This window comes from Oncorhynchus clarkii, chromosome 3, assembly GCF_045791955.1.
Source record: "Oncorhynchus clarkii lewisi isolate Uvic-CL-2024 chromosome 3, UVic_Ocla_1.0, whole genome shotgun sequence".
Classification (NCBI taxonomy): domain Eukaryota; kingdom Metazoa; phylum Chordata; class Actinopteri; order Salmoniformes; family Salmonidae; genus Oncorhynchus; species Oncorhynchus clarkii.
Window position 1 is genome coordinate 30,389,154 of NC_092149.1, and position 13,974 is coordinate 30,403,127.

At 40.1% G+C, this 13,974-nt stretch overlaps 2 protein-coding genes across 3 annotated transcripts; one reads left to right on the top strand and one right to left on the bottom strand.

Moving 5' to 3' along the window:
• Positions 1-404: 404 nt before the first annotated feature.
• Positions 405-1,489, bottom strand: LOC139405893 (protachykinin-like). The gene is made up of 5 exons (XM_071148336.1): positions 1,346-1,489; positions 1,024-1,126; positions 894-917; positions 557-613; positions 405-466 (listed from the first exon to the last, which is right to left on the bottom strand). The coding sequence occupies exons 1-5, from the start codon at positions 1,487-1,489 to the stop codon at positions 456-458; spliced, it is 339 nt and encodes a 112-aa protein (XP_071004437.1). The 3' UTR covers positions 405-455.
• Positions 1,490-2,068: 579 nt separating this feature from the next.
• LOC139392869 (uncharacterized) lies at positions 2,069-13,910 on the top strand. 2 transcript variants are annotated; one of them, XM_071141187.1, is made up of 12 exons: positions 2,069-2,764; positions 2,867-3,006; positions 3,277-3,452; positions 3,629-3,789; positions 4,079-4,219; positions 4,418-4,539; positions 5,162-5,330; positions 8,214-8,359; positions 9,590-9,714; positions 9,912-10,038; positions 10,677-10,810; positions 13,277-13,910. In XM_071141187.1, exons 1-12 carry the CDS (start codon positions 2,280-2,282, stop codon positions 13,400-13,402), a joined length of 2,052 nt encoding a protein of 683 aa, XP_070997288.1. In that variant the 5' UTR covers positions 2,069-2,279; the 3' UTR covers positions 13,403-13,910. The 2 variants fall into 2 exon arrangements, with proteins under 2 accessions (XP_070997288.1, XP_070997295.1); XM_071141194.1 differs by lacking the exon at positions 13,277-13,910 and having other exon boundaries at positions 2,092-2,764; positions 9,590-9,713; positions 9,910-10,038.
• The last annotated feature ends 64 nt before the right edge of the window (positions 13,911-13,974 follow it).

Genomic DNA, 13,974 nt, shown 5'->3' on the forward strand with positions numbered 1-13,974 from the left:
AATTCTGATAAGAGATGCATGTTGATACTGCATTACTACGTTCAGTAGGCCTACTGAAATTTAAACAGTTTAATTGTGATACTCATTTTGCTCTGTAGTTTATTCATCTGCTTTGTCTGCACCATGTCTCCACCTTCATACAGCGTTTCTCAGTTTAGTGGTTTTACTTTTGATGTAAGTATTCTGCCACATTACATGCACAATATGTATGAATGTTTTCAGAGCACTAACAGGTTATTTGCCTGAAAAGATTTGACATTTCACACCACAGTAATATGCATCTTCCTTAATTGTCTAAAGCAATTTTTGCAAGTACTGTTTAATTTGATGCAAAATGTTTTCAAAATATTGGACATCACACGTGACTGAAACAATCATGCAAACACGTTCAGTGCATCCTGGTTCACACTTGATTCTTTTGATTCAAAGTTGTATGTAGCTGCTTTGAAGATCCATTAGAAGGAACCTGCAGGAATAACAGTAATCAACAGTATGTCCTAAGAGAAAGAAAAAATCATTCAGAATGAGTCAGATACACTAAATGCTGGTATTTTACCTTGTTCCTCTGAGCTCCTTTTACCCATCAGTCCAACAAAAGACTCAAATTTCTGCCCTGGAAAAGAGGTGAGAGTAGGGCTATTTCAGACTGAAAAAAGTATATCTCCCACAGTAATCCCATTTTGACATTACACACCAGAGAGTCTCTTGCAGGAATTGTATATGGCATGAGAACAGTTACACTTTAGTGGTGTTCATACCTTTATCATATATAATTATATCATTTAATAGGATATCTATGCCTTGTATCCCATTGATATCTTCATACTAGTAGCCTCAGTTAAATGCTATTGAAATTGTCATTGCCAACCATGTCTAATGCATGCAACACTTACTTCTTCTTGTTACCTGGGATTTTGCTGCAAAGAGTGGAAGGGAAAAAGCAAAAATACAGATGAGCTTTTATAGAAATAGAATACATGTCCTTTAAAATATTGAATTATAATTAGGAAGTAGTTAGCATACCAGAGCCTCTTTTCCCCATAAGACCAAAGAATTTGCGTGACTCAGGTTTTCGAGTCATTCTTTTCAGGATTTCTTTGTATTGCTCAGATTGTGGCCATTTGCTCTGAATAAATAAAATACACAATTTAGCTTATTCATTTGAATGTAGCCTAGGCTAATCATGAGAAGCAAATTATGAAGCCTATCACTGCCCGTGGCTGCTTCCTAAATAGTCCACATTTCCAAATGTAAGGGACAGTGCTGAAACATTTTTTTAAATCTTAATTTCGACAATGACACTATAGGCAAACATATTTTTGACAATTTGAGAGAAATGTCCTACCGTTTCATTGTCTTCTCTCCAACTGTCGTCAAAATAGATTTTTTGGCTGAGGACAGTTGCCAAAACGAGGGAAAATACCATGAGTAGAAGAATTATCTTCATTGTGTTAGCAGGTGTGCTGTGCGTAAAGTTGTTCCTCTTCATGCGTTTATTTTATTTGATGAGAGTAACTTCACTGATAAAACCAGACTAATGGCCTGAATAAATACAGAATACCTATAATATCAATAGTTCAAAGATGCAGCCTGCTGGAATACCCCATGGAGCAAATTTTAACAGAGAGAAAGAAGTGCGTCTATCCATTGGCGTGACATTACAATCGGCGCGCCGGCGTTTTTATGCAGAGACAGAGCTTAAGTGGATGTCAATGTCAAGCCGTTTTGTTGTAACATAATTAGGTCATATTATGAGTCAGTAGGTTTGTCTTTGTGTTTTATTTCTGAAGGGGTAAACCACTGTTGCCTCTGTTCAACTGAGAAAGAGTGCGATGTGTCAGAGTGAGCGAGAAAGCAGGTATGTGTGTGTGTGAGAGTCTGTTCAACTGAGAAAGAGTGCGATGTGTCAGAGTGAGCGAGAAAGCAGGTATGTGTGTGTGTGAGAGAGAGAGCAAGAAAGAGACAGAGCGTGCGTGTACAGTGAAATCCTTGAAACAAGCACACATACAGTAATAATCCTTGCGTCTAAGACTTTTTAGCATTTATGGGCCACCGTACAAGTAAACGCGCCCACTTCATACATCCCTTGGAATAAACAAGGAAGTACTCGTTATTGTACAATCTGTCAACTCCTGGCTTAATGCTATCAGTTTAATTAAAAAAAATAATAATAATAATAATACAGATTTTGCATTTAAACAGCAATGACCCAAGATACTGCTGTGTGCAAATTGATTTAGAAAATTATCGACATACCGCCACAGTTGTGGGAGGAACAAATGGCTTGGTTATCATCAACTTTGGTGCTGTGCTGCTTAACAGTAACGTTAGGCCTACATGTAATTCAAATTGATGCAACAGCGAAAATCAGAGAGATGAAGTCAACTCATAATTTAGACTACGACGAGCGTGAATTCTTACCATCTACATTTGCGCATAGCACCATCAACTTCAGATCCAAAATAACTCTTCAACAAGTCACGGTATTGGAGCCAGGTAACACAGCTCCAGCTTTCAAAGTGGTAACCCTTGATGGAGAATTCGTTTACCCGCCACTTGCAGGGTTGAAAGGGCCATTGATAATTCATGCTTTTACCAACAAGTCTGCCTTTTTGGAGTGCCTGTGGAACTCCGAGTCGTCATTAACCGACTTGGTCCAGAACCTACCCGATAGCACACAAGTCCTCTTCGTGTCTCTTGATGACAGCTCTGTCAACGATGCCTTATGGATGAGAGATCAAGTCCTTCGGGTAACATCGCATAGGTAGCAACACAAATGTTTACTGTTGCTTGTTAATATAGAGGAGACCGGTCATTGAACTGAACTGACATATTACAACTTTCCCTTTGTGTTTCTGTTCAACAGAAAGAAAGAGGTTTTGTCCAGATTGCACTTCTCCCCTGTTCCTGTATTTTGTTTGGGAAACTGGATTCCCAGTGTGCTGTACTCTTGGGGTTGTTCCGGACACAACTGTGGCCTTTCTCAGGCAGTTTTTACATCTACAGGTAGGGAATAGTCTCTATGCACTGTAGGACTGGTGCACTCATCAAAGCACCAGTGGAAGTTTCATTGTCCCTTGCATTTAGATCCCAACTGTTTGTGGTCCATTTAACTTTTGTTTTTGACTATTATTATTCTATCCTAGATAAACATATTATAGTTCAGAGTTCTCAGGGTGTCATCAGTTATTTAATGACAGATGGGCCATGCATTTATTGTTTTCTATGTCCATCTTCTGGAAGTGATGTATTTATTGAAATGTTAATTACATACAGGGTGGAATATGCCGGTGATTGTCAAGAGACTTGATGCGCGATACGATTGGCTGATGGGCTCCTGGAGCCAGATGAAACACCAGTTGATTGATGCAGGCAATGGATGTGAGCTCGCCCCCTCCGCTGCAGGTGCTGTTGCCTGGGTTTCCGAGGGCAACTGCTCCTTTTTCACCAAGGTCAGTTATGAGACAGGGAGAGGGATAGGTGGAGAGATGCGTGGAAACATTTAACTGCCATTTTCCAGGTTTAACAGAAGAGTTGTTATACAGTTGCCCATAGAGTTTGAGAGGCTTTCTATGTGCTTGAACTCGACATGAAGGAACACATTGACATTGTTTGTTTCCGTCCCCAGGTGAAGAACATGGCCAAGTCCAATGCCACGGGTGTCCTTGTCCATGCAGGTCCTGGAAACCCGATCCAGGATATGAACTGTGTGGGAGACGAATGTTCTACGCCACTAGGCATACCTGCTGCCATGGTGCATTGCGAGCCCTCGGTAGCCCAGGCCCTTAGGTAACTAACACTGACTGACTCATACAGTGTTAGGTCAAGTTGCTTTCCTCACTTAACTCACTGGAAGCCATGCTTCCTCTACGGATAATTTTGTTCTCTCAGTAGTCTTAGACAGATTACTCATGGAAATGATCTATCGACTCCTGACCTGATTAGATATGCGTGCAATGGTCAATAGAACGTACTGTGTATGTTATTTTACACTTGTTGATTGTCAAATTCTCAGCCATTAATGAATATTGGACCAAATAAAGTGAATAAATGTATGTTTATATTCTATGTTTTGTAGATATGGGCACATGGTGAACGTGTCCTTTCAGAGTACCCCCTCTCCAAACTTCTTCATTGGCATTGACCAGCAGGGGGCACTGTCTGAGATGGGCTGGTTTCTCTACCCCTCCTTTAAGTTTATCAACTGGCAGGCCCAGTGGTAAGCAGTAAGCACACTATGGATTCCCCAGTTTATTACAGCAAACTGAAGACATCCGGAATTCATATGTCAGTATACTGAATACATCAGGAATTCATATGTCAGTATACTGAAGACATCAGGAATTCATATGTCAGGAGTATGTGAAGAAGGATAAATATTTTAATCTATTTGGTAACTGTATCCGTTCCCTCCTAGGTTTGATTTCTATGAAGGGCTTCAGACTAGACTCCATGACCCAGCCTGGGTGGTCCCTGTGTTTGAGAAGGTCCAGATGCAAGGACAGAGTGGAGCAGTAGCCACTGTGAACCTGCCTTCTGGTAAAGAGACCTCATTGTATCTCCACCAGGTCATTTGCACATACACTGAGTGTACAAAACATTAGGAACACCTGCTCTTTCCATGACAAACTGACCATGTTAATCCAAGGGAAAGCAATGGTCTCTTATTGATGTCACTTTTTAAATTTGGATTGTGTATGTGTGCCATTGAGACGGTGAATGGGCAAGACAAAAGATTTAAGTGCCTTTGAGCAGGGTATGGTAGGTGCCAAGCACACCGGTTTGAGTGTGTCAAGAACTGCAACGCTGCTGGGTTTTTCACGCTCAACATTTTCCTGTGTTTATCAAAATGGTCCACCACCCAAAGGACATCCAGCCAACTTGACACAACTATGGGAAGCATTGTAGTCGACATGAGCCAGAACCCCTGTGGAACGCGTTCGATACTTTGTAGAGTCCAAGCCCCAACAAATTCAGGCTGTTCTGATGGCAAAAGGGGTGCAACTCAATATTAGGAAGGTGTTCTTAATGTTTTGTACACTCAGCATTTATGGTCGAGCCATACACTAAGTCAACAATAAATGCATCAGCCTTGAATATAATTTGATAGGTATTTAAAGGGGATCGGAATATTGACTTTTCCATTTCACTGTGTTGGTAGACATGTTGGATTTTGACATGCTGGAGCTGGACGCGTCTCTGTCCTGTCCCAGCGAGAGGGATGACTCCTGCGCCCACTGGGACCACACTGTGCAGCTGTTTGTGTGCTGTGACCATTTCAGTCCCCACTGCAACATGGAGATGGGGCGCTGGATAACAGCCTTCCGCAGGTATAGTCTGTGCATTTGTTGTCACTTGACATGGATACCATGTGACATGAGTCCCCAAAATGCATTTTGACATTTGTTAAGATCACTCAAGAAGGACAAAGCTGTTCCACTTCCATTGATGCAGACATTTAAAAAAAGAAATATCTCCATATCAAATCATTTATGGGTAACAATGAAGTATCTTACTGTGATTATTTTCAATTAAAATGGTCAAAAAGAAACACAAATAGCTTCTTATCAAGAGCATTTCTCCAAAAATAATTTTGCTAAAAGTGGTCTAAGTGAGGGGCCTAATTGGAGGAACCTAATGGGAGGGATATGTAACCTGAAAACTAGCTGTTATTGTCAGAGAGGTTTGAAACTCTTTATTGGTCTTAAAAACCATTTGTGACTAGGGGGCAGTATTTTCATCTTTGGAAAAATAACGTTCCGGTAGTAAACGGGATATTTTGTCAGGACAAGATGCTAGAATATGCATATAATTGACAGCTTAGGATAGAAAACACTCTAAAGTTTCCAAAACTGTAAAAATATTGTCTGTGAGTATAACAGAACTGATGTTGCAGGCGAAAGCCTGAGAGAAATCCAATCCGGAAGTGCCTCATGTTTTGAAAGCGCTGCGTTCCAATGCATCCCTATTGAGCAGTGAATGGGCTATCAACCAGATTACTTTTTCTCTGTATTCCCCAAGGTATCTACAGCATTGTGACGTAGTTTTACGCATTTATGTTGAAGAATACCCGTAAGCGGCTACATTGCGCAAGTGGTCACCTGATGCTCCCAGAGTGATTCTCGCGTAAAATACAGAGGTAGCCATTATTCCAATCGGTCCTACTGAAAAACTAATTGTCCCGGTGGATATATTATCGAATAGATATTTGAAAAACACCTTGAGGATTGATTATAAACAACGTTTGCAATGTTTCTGTCGATATTATGGAGCTAATTTGGAATATTTTTCGGCGTTTTTGTGACTGCAATTTCCGGGCGATTTCTCAGCCAAACGTGAAGAACAAACTGAGCTATTTCGCCTACAAAAATAATATTTTTGGAAAAAAGGAACATTGGCTATCTAACTGGGAGTCTCGTGAGTGAAAACATCCGAAGCTCATCAAAGGTAAACTATTTAATTTGATTGCTTTTCTGATATCCGTGACCAAGTTACCTGCTGCTAGCTGGACAAAATGCTATGCTAGGCTATCAATAAACTTACACAAATGCTTGTCTAGCTTTTGCTGTAAAGCATATTTTGAAAATCTGAGATGACAGGGTGATTAACAAAAGGCTAAGCTGTGTCTCAATATATTTCACTTGTGATTTTCATGAATAGGAATATTTTCTAGGAATATTTATGTCCGTTGCGTTACGCTAATTAGTGTCAGTCGATTATTACGCTCCCTCATGCGGGATGGGGAGTCACTAGAGGTTTTTAACTTACACCGCCTGGTGATGTCACCAGGCAGTATTTTCAAACAGCTCTCACACTAAAATGATATTATCATAATTTTCACAATTTTACAGTATTATTCCAACTTCATAGTGTGGAGGTATACAGTGGCAAGAAAAAGTATGTGAACCCTGGATTTCTGCATACAATTTGATCTTCATCTAGGTCACAACAATAGACTAACACAGTCTGCTTAAACTAATAACACACCAAAAATTATACATTTTCATGTCTTTATTGAAAACATAGTGTAAACCTTCACAGTGCAGGGTGGGAAAAGTATGTGAACCCTTGGATTTAATAACTGGTTGACCCTTCTTTGTCAGCAATAACCTCAATCAAACGTTTTCTGTAGATGCGGATCAGACCTGCACAACGGTCAGGAGGAATTCTGGACCATTCCTCTTTACAAAACTGTTCCAGTTCAGCAATATTCTTGGGATGTCTGGTGTGAACTGCTCTCTTGAGGTCATGCCACAGGATCTCAATCAAACTGAGGTCAGGACTCTGACTGGGCCACTCCAGAAGTCGTATTTTCTTCTGTTGAAGCCATTCTGTTGTTTTGGGTCATTGTCCTGTCCTCAACCTTCTGTTGAGCTTCAATTGGCAGACAGATAGCCTAACATTCTCCTACAAAATGTCTTGATAAACTTGGGGATTCGTTTTTCCGTCGATGATAGCAAGCTGTCCATGCCCTGATGCAGCAAAGCAGCCCCAAACCATGGTGCTCCCTCCACCATGATGAGGTTTTGATGTTGGTGTGCTGTGCCTTTTTTTCTCCACACATGGTGTTGTGTGTTCCTTCCAAACAACTCAACTTTAGTTTAATCTGTCCACAGAATATTTTGCAAGTAGCGCTGTGGAACATCCAGGTGCACTTTTGCAAACTTGCAGCAAGGTTTTTTTGGACAGCAGTGGCTTCTTCCGTGTTGTCCGTCCATGAACAACATTCTTGTTTAGTGTTTTATGTATCGTAGACTCGTTAGCAGAGGTGTTAGCATGCTCCAGAGATTTCTGTCTTTAGCTCACACTCTAGGATTCTTCTTAACCTCATTGAGCATTCTGCGCTGTGCTCTTGCAGTCATCCTTTTATTATTCCCAGCACAAGGTTATTGATATGCCACACCAGTCAGGTGGATGGATTATCTTGGCAAAGGAGAAATGTAAACAAATTTGTGAACAAAACTTTAGAGAAATACATTTTTGTGCGTATAGAACAATTCTGGGATCTTTTTATTTGAGCTCATGAAACATGGGACCAACACTGTTGCGTTTATATTTTTGTTTAGTATAAATAAAACAGGAAAATCCCGTTTTTGACTCCACTGGGCCTTTTACCTCTGTGCCTATGGCCTTTACCACTTCAAAGCGATCCCCTTTGGCTTAAAGAAACGTTCCTGCAAATTCTTTTAACAATGTTAATGTTCCTCCTCCAGAGGCATTGGGCGCTGGCTCACTGATGTTTCTCCTCTGGTGCCTCTGTTGGATAATGGGAGATGTACCTTCACCATGAAGACTGTGCCTTGGGCCATGCCCTGGGTGGTGTCTCTGAGTCTGAGATTCAGCCACACAAATCACTCAAGTAAGTTATAATGCCTTCATAACACGGTCACAGGTGTTAGACCGCTGCGCCACTCGGGAATCCTAAGGCATCTCAGTGCTAGAGGCGTCACTATAGACCCTGGTTTGATTCCAGGCTGTATCACAACCGGCTGTGATTGGGAGTCCCATAGGGCAGCGCACAATTGGCCCAGCGTCGTCTTTGTTAGGGTTTGGCCGGGGTAGGTCGTCATTGTAAATAACAATTTGTTCCTAACTGACTTGCCTAGTTAAAAAAATGTTTAAATACAAATAATAGCGCCTACATAACACTGTCATAAGACATTCATTCATACTTTTTTAATTTGTATTTTACTGTTCATTGTGTATCAGAATTCTTATCTGTATATTCTTTTACAGTATAAAAAAAATGCTAAGTGATGTTTAGGCAATAGGACTGACTCTTTTGCTTAAAAACCCCCAACATTAAACAGGTTTCCAATAGGTGGGTATGCCATCCTGTTGTGTACAGTTCTACTAGTGACAAAGCAATGGACAGAAATCACTCTTCTTGAGCAATTTAGACCATTTCATCCCTCTTTCATCATGTGTAGAACAAGATGTGCACTTCCATCCTAAGCAAAGTGGAGTGTTATAGAAAATAACAGGATGTTTGCAAATTGTTGCTGGAAAGTTGTCCTGGCAAAGGACAACCCCCCTATGAGTCTCGGTCACAACAGAGTAGTCATGGAAAAAAAGTACTCCAGTATCAGATTTTTCTCACTGCACGAATGCAATACTAAAGACAGTATCATTACAGTATCATGCTGTATTTGTAACGGCTTTCTTCCGTCGAAGGAGAGGAGGACCAAAATGCAGCGTGGTTAGAGTTCATGTTTTTTTAATAAGAAAACATGAACACAATAACAAAATGTGGCAAAACCGAAACAGTCCTATCTGGTGCAGAGAACACAAAGACGGGAAACAACCACCCACAAAACCCAACACAAAACAGGCTACCTAAATATGGTTCCCAATCAGAGACAATGACTAACACCTGCCTCTGATTGAGAATCATATCAAGCCAAACATAGAAATAGACAAACTAGACTCACAACATAGAATGCCCACCCAGCTCACGTCCTGACCAACACTAAAACAAGGAAAACACACAATAACTATGGTCAGAACGTGACAGTATTCTTATATGGTAATAAGTAACAGAATGAACTCTTCAAACAGATGTTAAACCTAGATTTTGCTCTTGTTACAGCCAATCACTCAGACAAGCTTTACCCCTTTAAGCTGATGTCATTGTACAGTGGAGGCACCTTTGACAAGGAATACAACAAGAGATACCAACCAATCAAATTCACTGTCCCAGACTCAACAAAAAAGGTATGATGCAGAATTGATATTACTTCTGTTTACATTCACTCATAATAAAGGGTAATTGTCATATACTGCATGTTCTTATTTTTTTTTAATATGCCTTTGTTTTAGTTAGTGCTTTGGCCATAATGTGGGTAGACAGCTGCTTTACAAATCATGTTATTATTGTAATCAGTCATCTTATGTACCATATTGTGTCTTAGGTGGAGTTGTATGCCGTAATCACAGGCCACGGGAGCGACGAGAACGGCTGCTGCGAGTTCTGTGTGACATCACACCACTTCCTCGTCAACGGAGCATTCAATAACACCCGTATTTTTGACTCGGCAGGTGCGAAAGGACTAACGTTAGAGTTTGGTCATGCAGATTCATATAATCTTCCCTTAGTCTGGGCCATAGTTACATTAGCATGAGGTTGTATTCCTCTGAGGGCAATTAAATTGAACCGTGGGATGATTTTTCTTCTAATTGGATGGGCTGGGGGAGGTGGAACATTATTGTTTTTACACCGTAAGTAAGCCCAAGTAGATACTGTATTTCACAATAGCATAATCATTTCATACCTTGATTACATTGAGACACGGTCACATAGGTCTCTATGTATTCGCAGGAATACTTGGGAACAGATTTCCTAAATTAAAGGAATTAGCTAAATTCCTGGAAATGTGTGTTTTTTGCCCAAGAACAAAAATTATAATTTGTACAAAAATTATTAGTAAAATTGTATTTTTGGGGGCCAAATTAAATCCCTTTCAGCTGAATTTTGCCTGCAAGCTGCCTGTTGCTGACCCCTGTCCAAGGGCATTTACCTGCTTGTGTCCCTATTCTTGTTTGAGTGATTCAAGTGTGGGTCTTTTGTCATGCATTCCGTTCCAAATGAATTATACTGCATTTACCATGTTTTTAATGCAGCGTTCTTTAACCATCCCATTGTCCTGACTGTTTTCTGGTGTGGTTTTACTCTCCAGGTTCAGCCCTGGGGTGTGCCATGCGGGTGGGAGAGGGGGCGGTGCCCAACGAGCATGGCACTTGGCTGTACGGCCGTGGAGGCTGGTGTGATGGGCTACAGGTCAACCCCTGGAGGTTTGACATCACCACACAGGTATAGAACTATCACCAGACCGCGTCATGAGTAATTGCCCTTGTGGTTCGTTATCAGAAACCTGTTTAGCTAGCGGTGGATACGATCGCATGCAACTTCAAATGCAGCTCATACAAGTTAACAAACACGTAATCGGATGGTTATCGTCTGCAACATCACAGATGTCATCAGAGGATTGATTAAATCACAAATAGAGCTAGTTAAAGCCGGACGAATAATGCACTTGTTGAACATAGCTATAGCCATCAGTCTTGCACGGTCATCACTCAGTTACTGTTAAGTTTGTCTGGGTCCTGACTAGAGGTCGACCGATTATGATTTTTCAACGCCGATACCTATTGGAGGACCAAAAAAAGCCAATACCGATTAATCAGACGATTTTTATATATATATTTGTAATAATTACAACAATACTGAAGGAACACTTTTATTTTAACTTAATATAATACATCAATAAAATCTATTTACTCTCAAATAAATAATGAAACATGTTCAATTTGGTTTAAATAATGCAAAAACAAAGTGTTGGAGAAGAAAGTAAAAGTGCAATATGTGCCATGTAAAAAAGCTAACGTTTAAGTTCCTTGCTCAGAACATAAGAACATATGAAAGCTGGTGGTTCCTTTTAACACGAGTCTTCAATATTCCCAGGCAAGAAGTTTTAGGTTGTAGTTATTATAGGAAATAGATGACTACATCTCTCTATACCATTTGTATTTAATTTACCTTTGACTATTGGATATTCTTATAGGCACTGTATTGCCAGCCTAATCTCGGGAGTTGATAGGCTTGAAGTCATAAACAGCGCAATGCTTGAAGCACAGCGAAGAGCTGCTGGAAAATGCAGGAAAGTTCTGTTTGAATGAATGCTTACGAGCCAGCTGCTGCCTACCACCACTCAGTCAGACTGCTCTATCAAATCATAGACTTAATTATAATATAATAACACACAGAAATACGTACCTTAGGTCATTAATATGGTCAAATCCGGAAACTATCATTTCGAAAACAAAATGTTTATTCTTTCAGTGAAATACGGAACCGTTCCGTATTTTATCTAACGGGTGGCATCCATAAGTCTAAATATTGCTGTTACATTGCACAACCTTCAATGTTATGTCATAATTATGTACAATTCTGGCAAATTAATTATGGTCTTTGTTAGGAAGAAATGGTCTTCACACAGTTCGCAATGAGCCAGGCCGCCCAAACTGCTGCATATACCCTGACTCTGCTTGCACAGAACGCAAGAGAAGTGACACAATTTCCCTAGATAAAATAAATTCATGTTAGCAGGCAATATTAATTAAATATGCAGATTTAAAAATATATACTTGTGTATTGATTTCAAGAAAGGCGTTGATGTTTATGGTTAGGTACACATTCGTGCAACGACAGTGCTTTTTTCGAGAATGCGCTTGTTAAATCATCACCCGTTTGGCGAAGTAGGCTGTGATTCGATGATAAATTTACAGCCTCCGCATTGATTATATGCAACGCAGGACAAGCTAGATAAACTAGTAATATCATCAACCATGTGTAGTTAACTAGTGATTATGTAAAGATAGGTTTAATGCTAGCTAGCAACTTACCTTGGCTCCTTGCTGCAGTCACGTAACAGGTAGTCAGCCTGCCACGCTGTCTCCTCGTGGAGTGCAATGTAATCGGCCATTGTAATTACCAATTGTTATGAACTTGAAATCGGCCCTAATTAATCGGCCATTCCTAATCGGTTGACCTCTAGTCCTGATTTTAGCGTTGGCTATCCTGCTACAGAGCTTTTTGGTGTGGGGATGCGTGTGCATCCCTCGAAGGCTTGTAAACGAAAAATGGCTTTATACGTCCTCATTAGATCTATCTAATTTAATCATTCTATTTCTATGGTTCTTTCATCCTCACCTCATACTGGAATGATATTGAACTATGAAATGATGATGTAACAATGTACAATGTTGCCACCTTCAAATTCATACTACAGAGGCATTCCTTCACCACGTAAACAAGACCATAACACATAGTCTTTGTAAATTTGCAAGCCTTTTTTTGGTGTTTTAGCTGCTATTTCTGACATTGAAAGAGATTCAAGACAACAGTTTTGCTCATCTTCTATCACATAAACTGCAGGGTTTTTGACAGAAAGGTTAAGCATTCAAATTATATATATTTTTGCTTACAGTAGGCATTTGTGTCCATTAGTTTGCAGTGAAGCACCCTTCATGAAACTAGCCTATTAGATGAGTACAGCACTTGGTCACTCATGAGTCCTTGGAAAGGCACACATGACCCTCTCTTTCCAAAGCTTCAGTTCCATTTTATTAATTTGATACACACACATCATGTTCATGACCACTTCATTTAATTACCACAGGCTTCATTTGTAATCCATAGATATTACAGTATTGGGGCTGTTTGATTTACTAGTGTTTCTCCTGAGGCCTTGAATTGTTATTTATTTGTCTTTCTCAGCTGGACATGAGTGGGATTGAAGCCAATACTCTGCTCTACTTTGGCCTTTACAGTGGTCAGGACCCCAATCCGTCTCACGACCCTGGCTACATTGTCATGTTCTCTTATCTGGTGTTCTACAAGTAGTCTCCCTGACAACCAGGTTGTCTTGAATGTGAATTGTAATGACTGTGATTAATGCGAATGAGAACCAATCATGCTAAAATATAAATATTTATCCAGTAATATTGTAGCCTATTCTATGTTTGGGTGTGTCACCAACTTGCACTGTTTTCCCACTCAAGAGTTTTCACTCAAGTTCGATACAAAGAAGACGTCATCTTGAATAGCTCATTTTGCTCTTCAGAAAAGTTGAAGGAGTTATTGCTATCTTGCTACTTAACCTGGTCAAGTATGTGTAATTACACAAACTTAGCTTTTAGTGTCAAACTTAAACTTTCAGGTGACGACAAGACGCTTTTCCCGACGCAAGATCAACCACTCTCTGATCCTTCAATTATTCAAGTATCTCTTTTTGAACGGTTTACCTGCAAAGGTTAGAGGAGTGGGGGTTGGTTTGCCACCACAGACACGTATGCATTAAACAGTGTAATATTTCTTAAAATGTGAAAATATATCTGGATGTTCAAATTAACAACATTCTCTTGGTTCATTTAATTAACTTTAATGAAGGTGTGCAGTATTATAAACTAGTATCC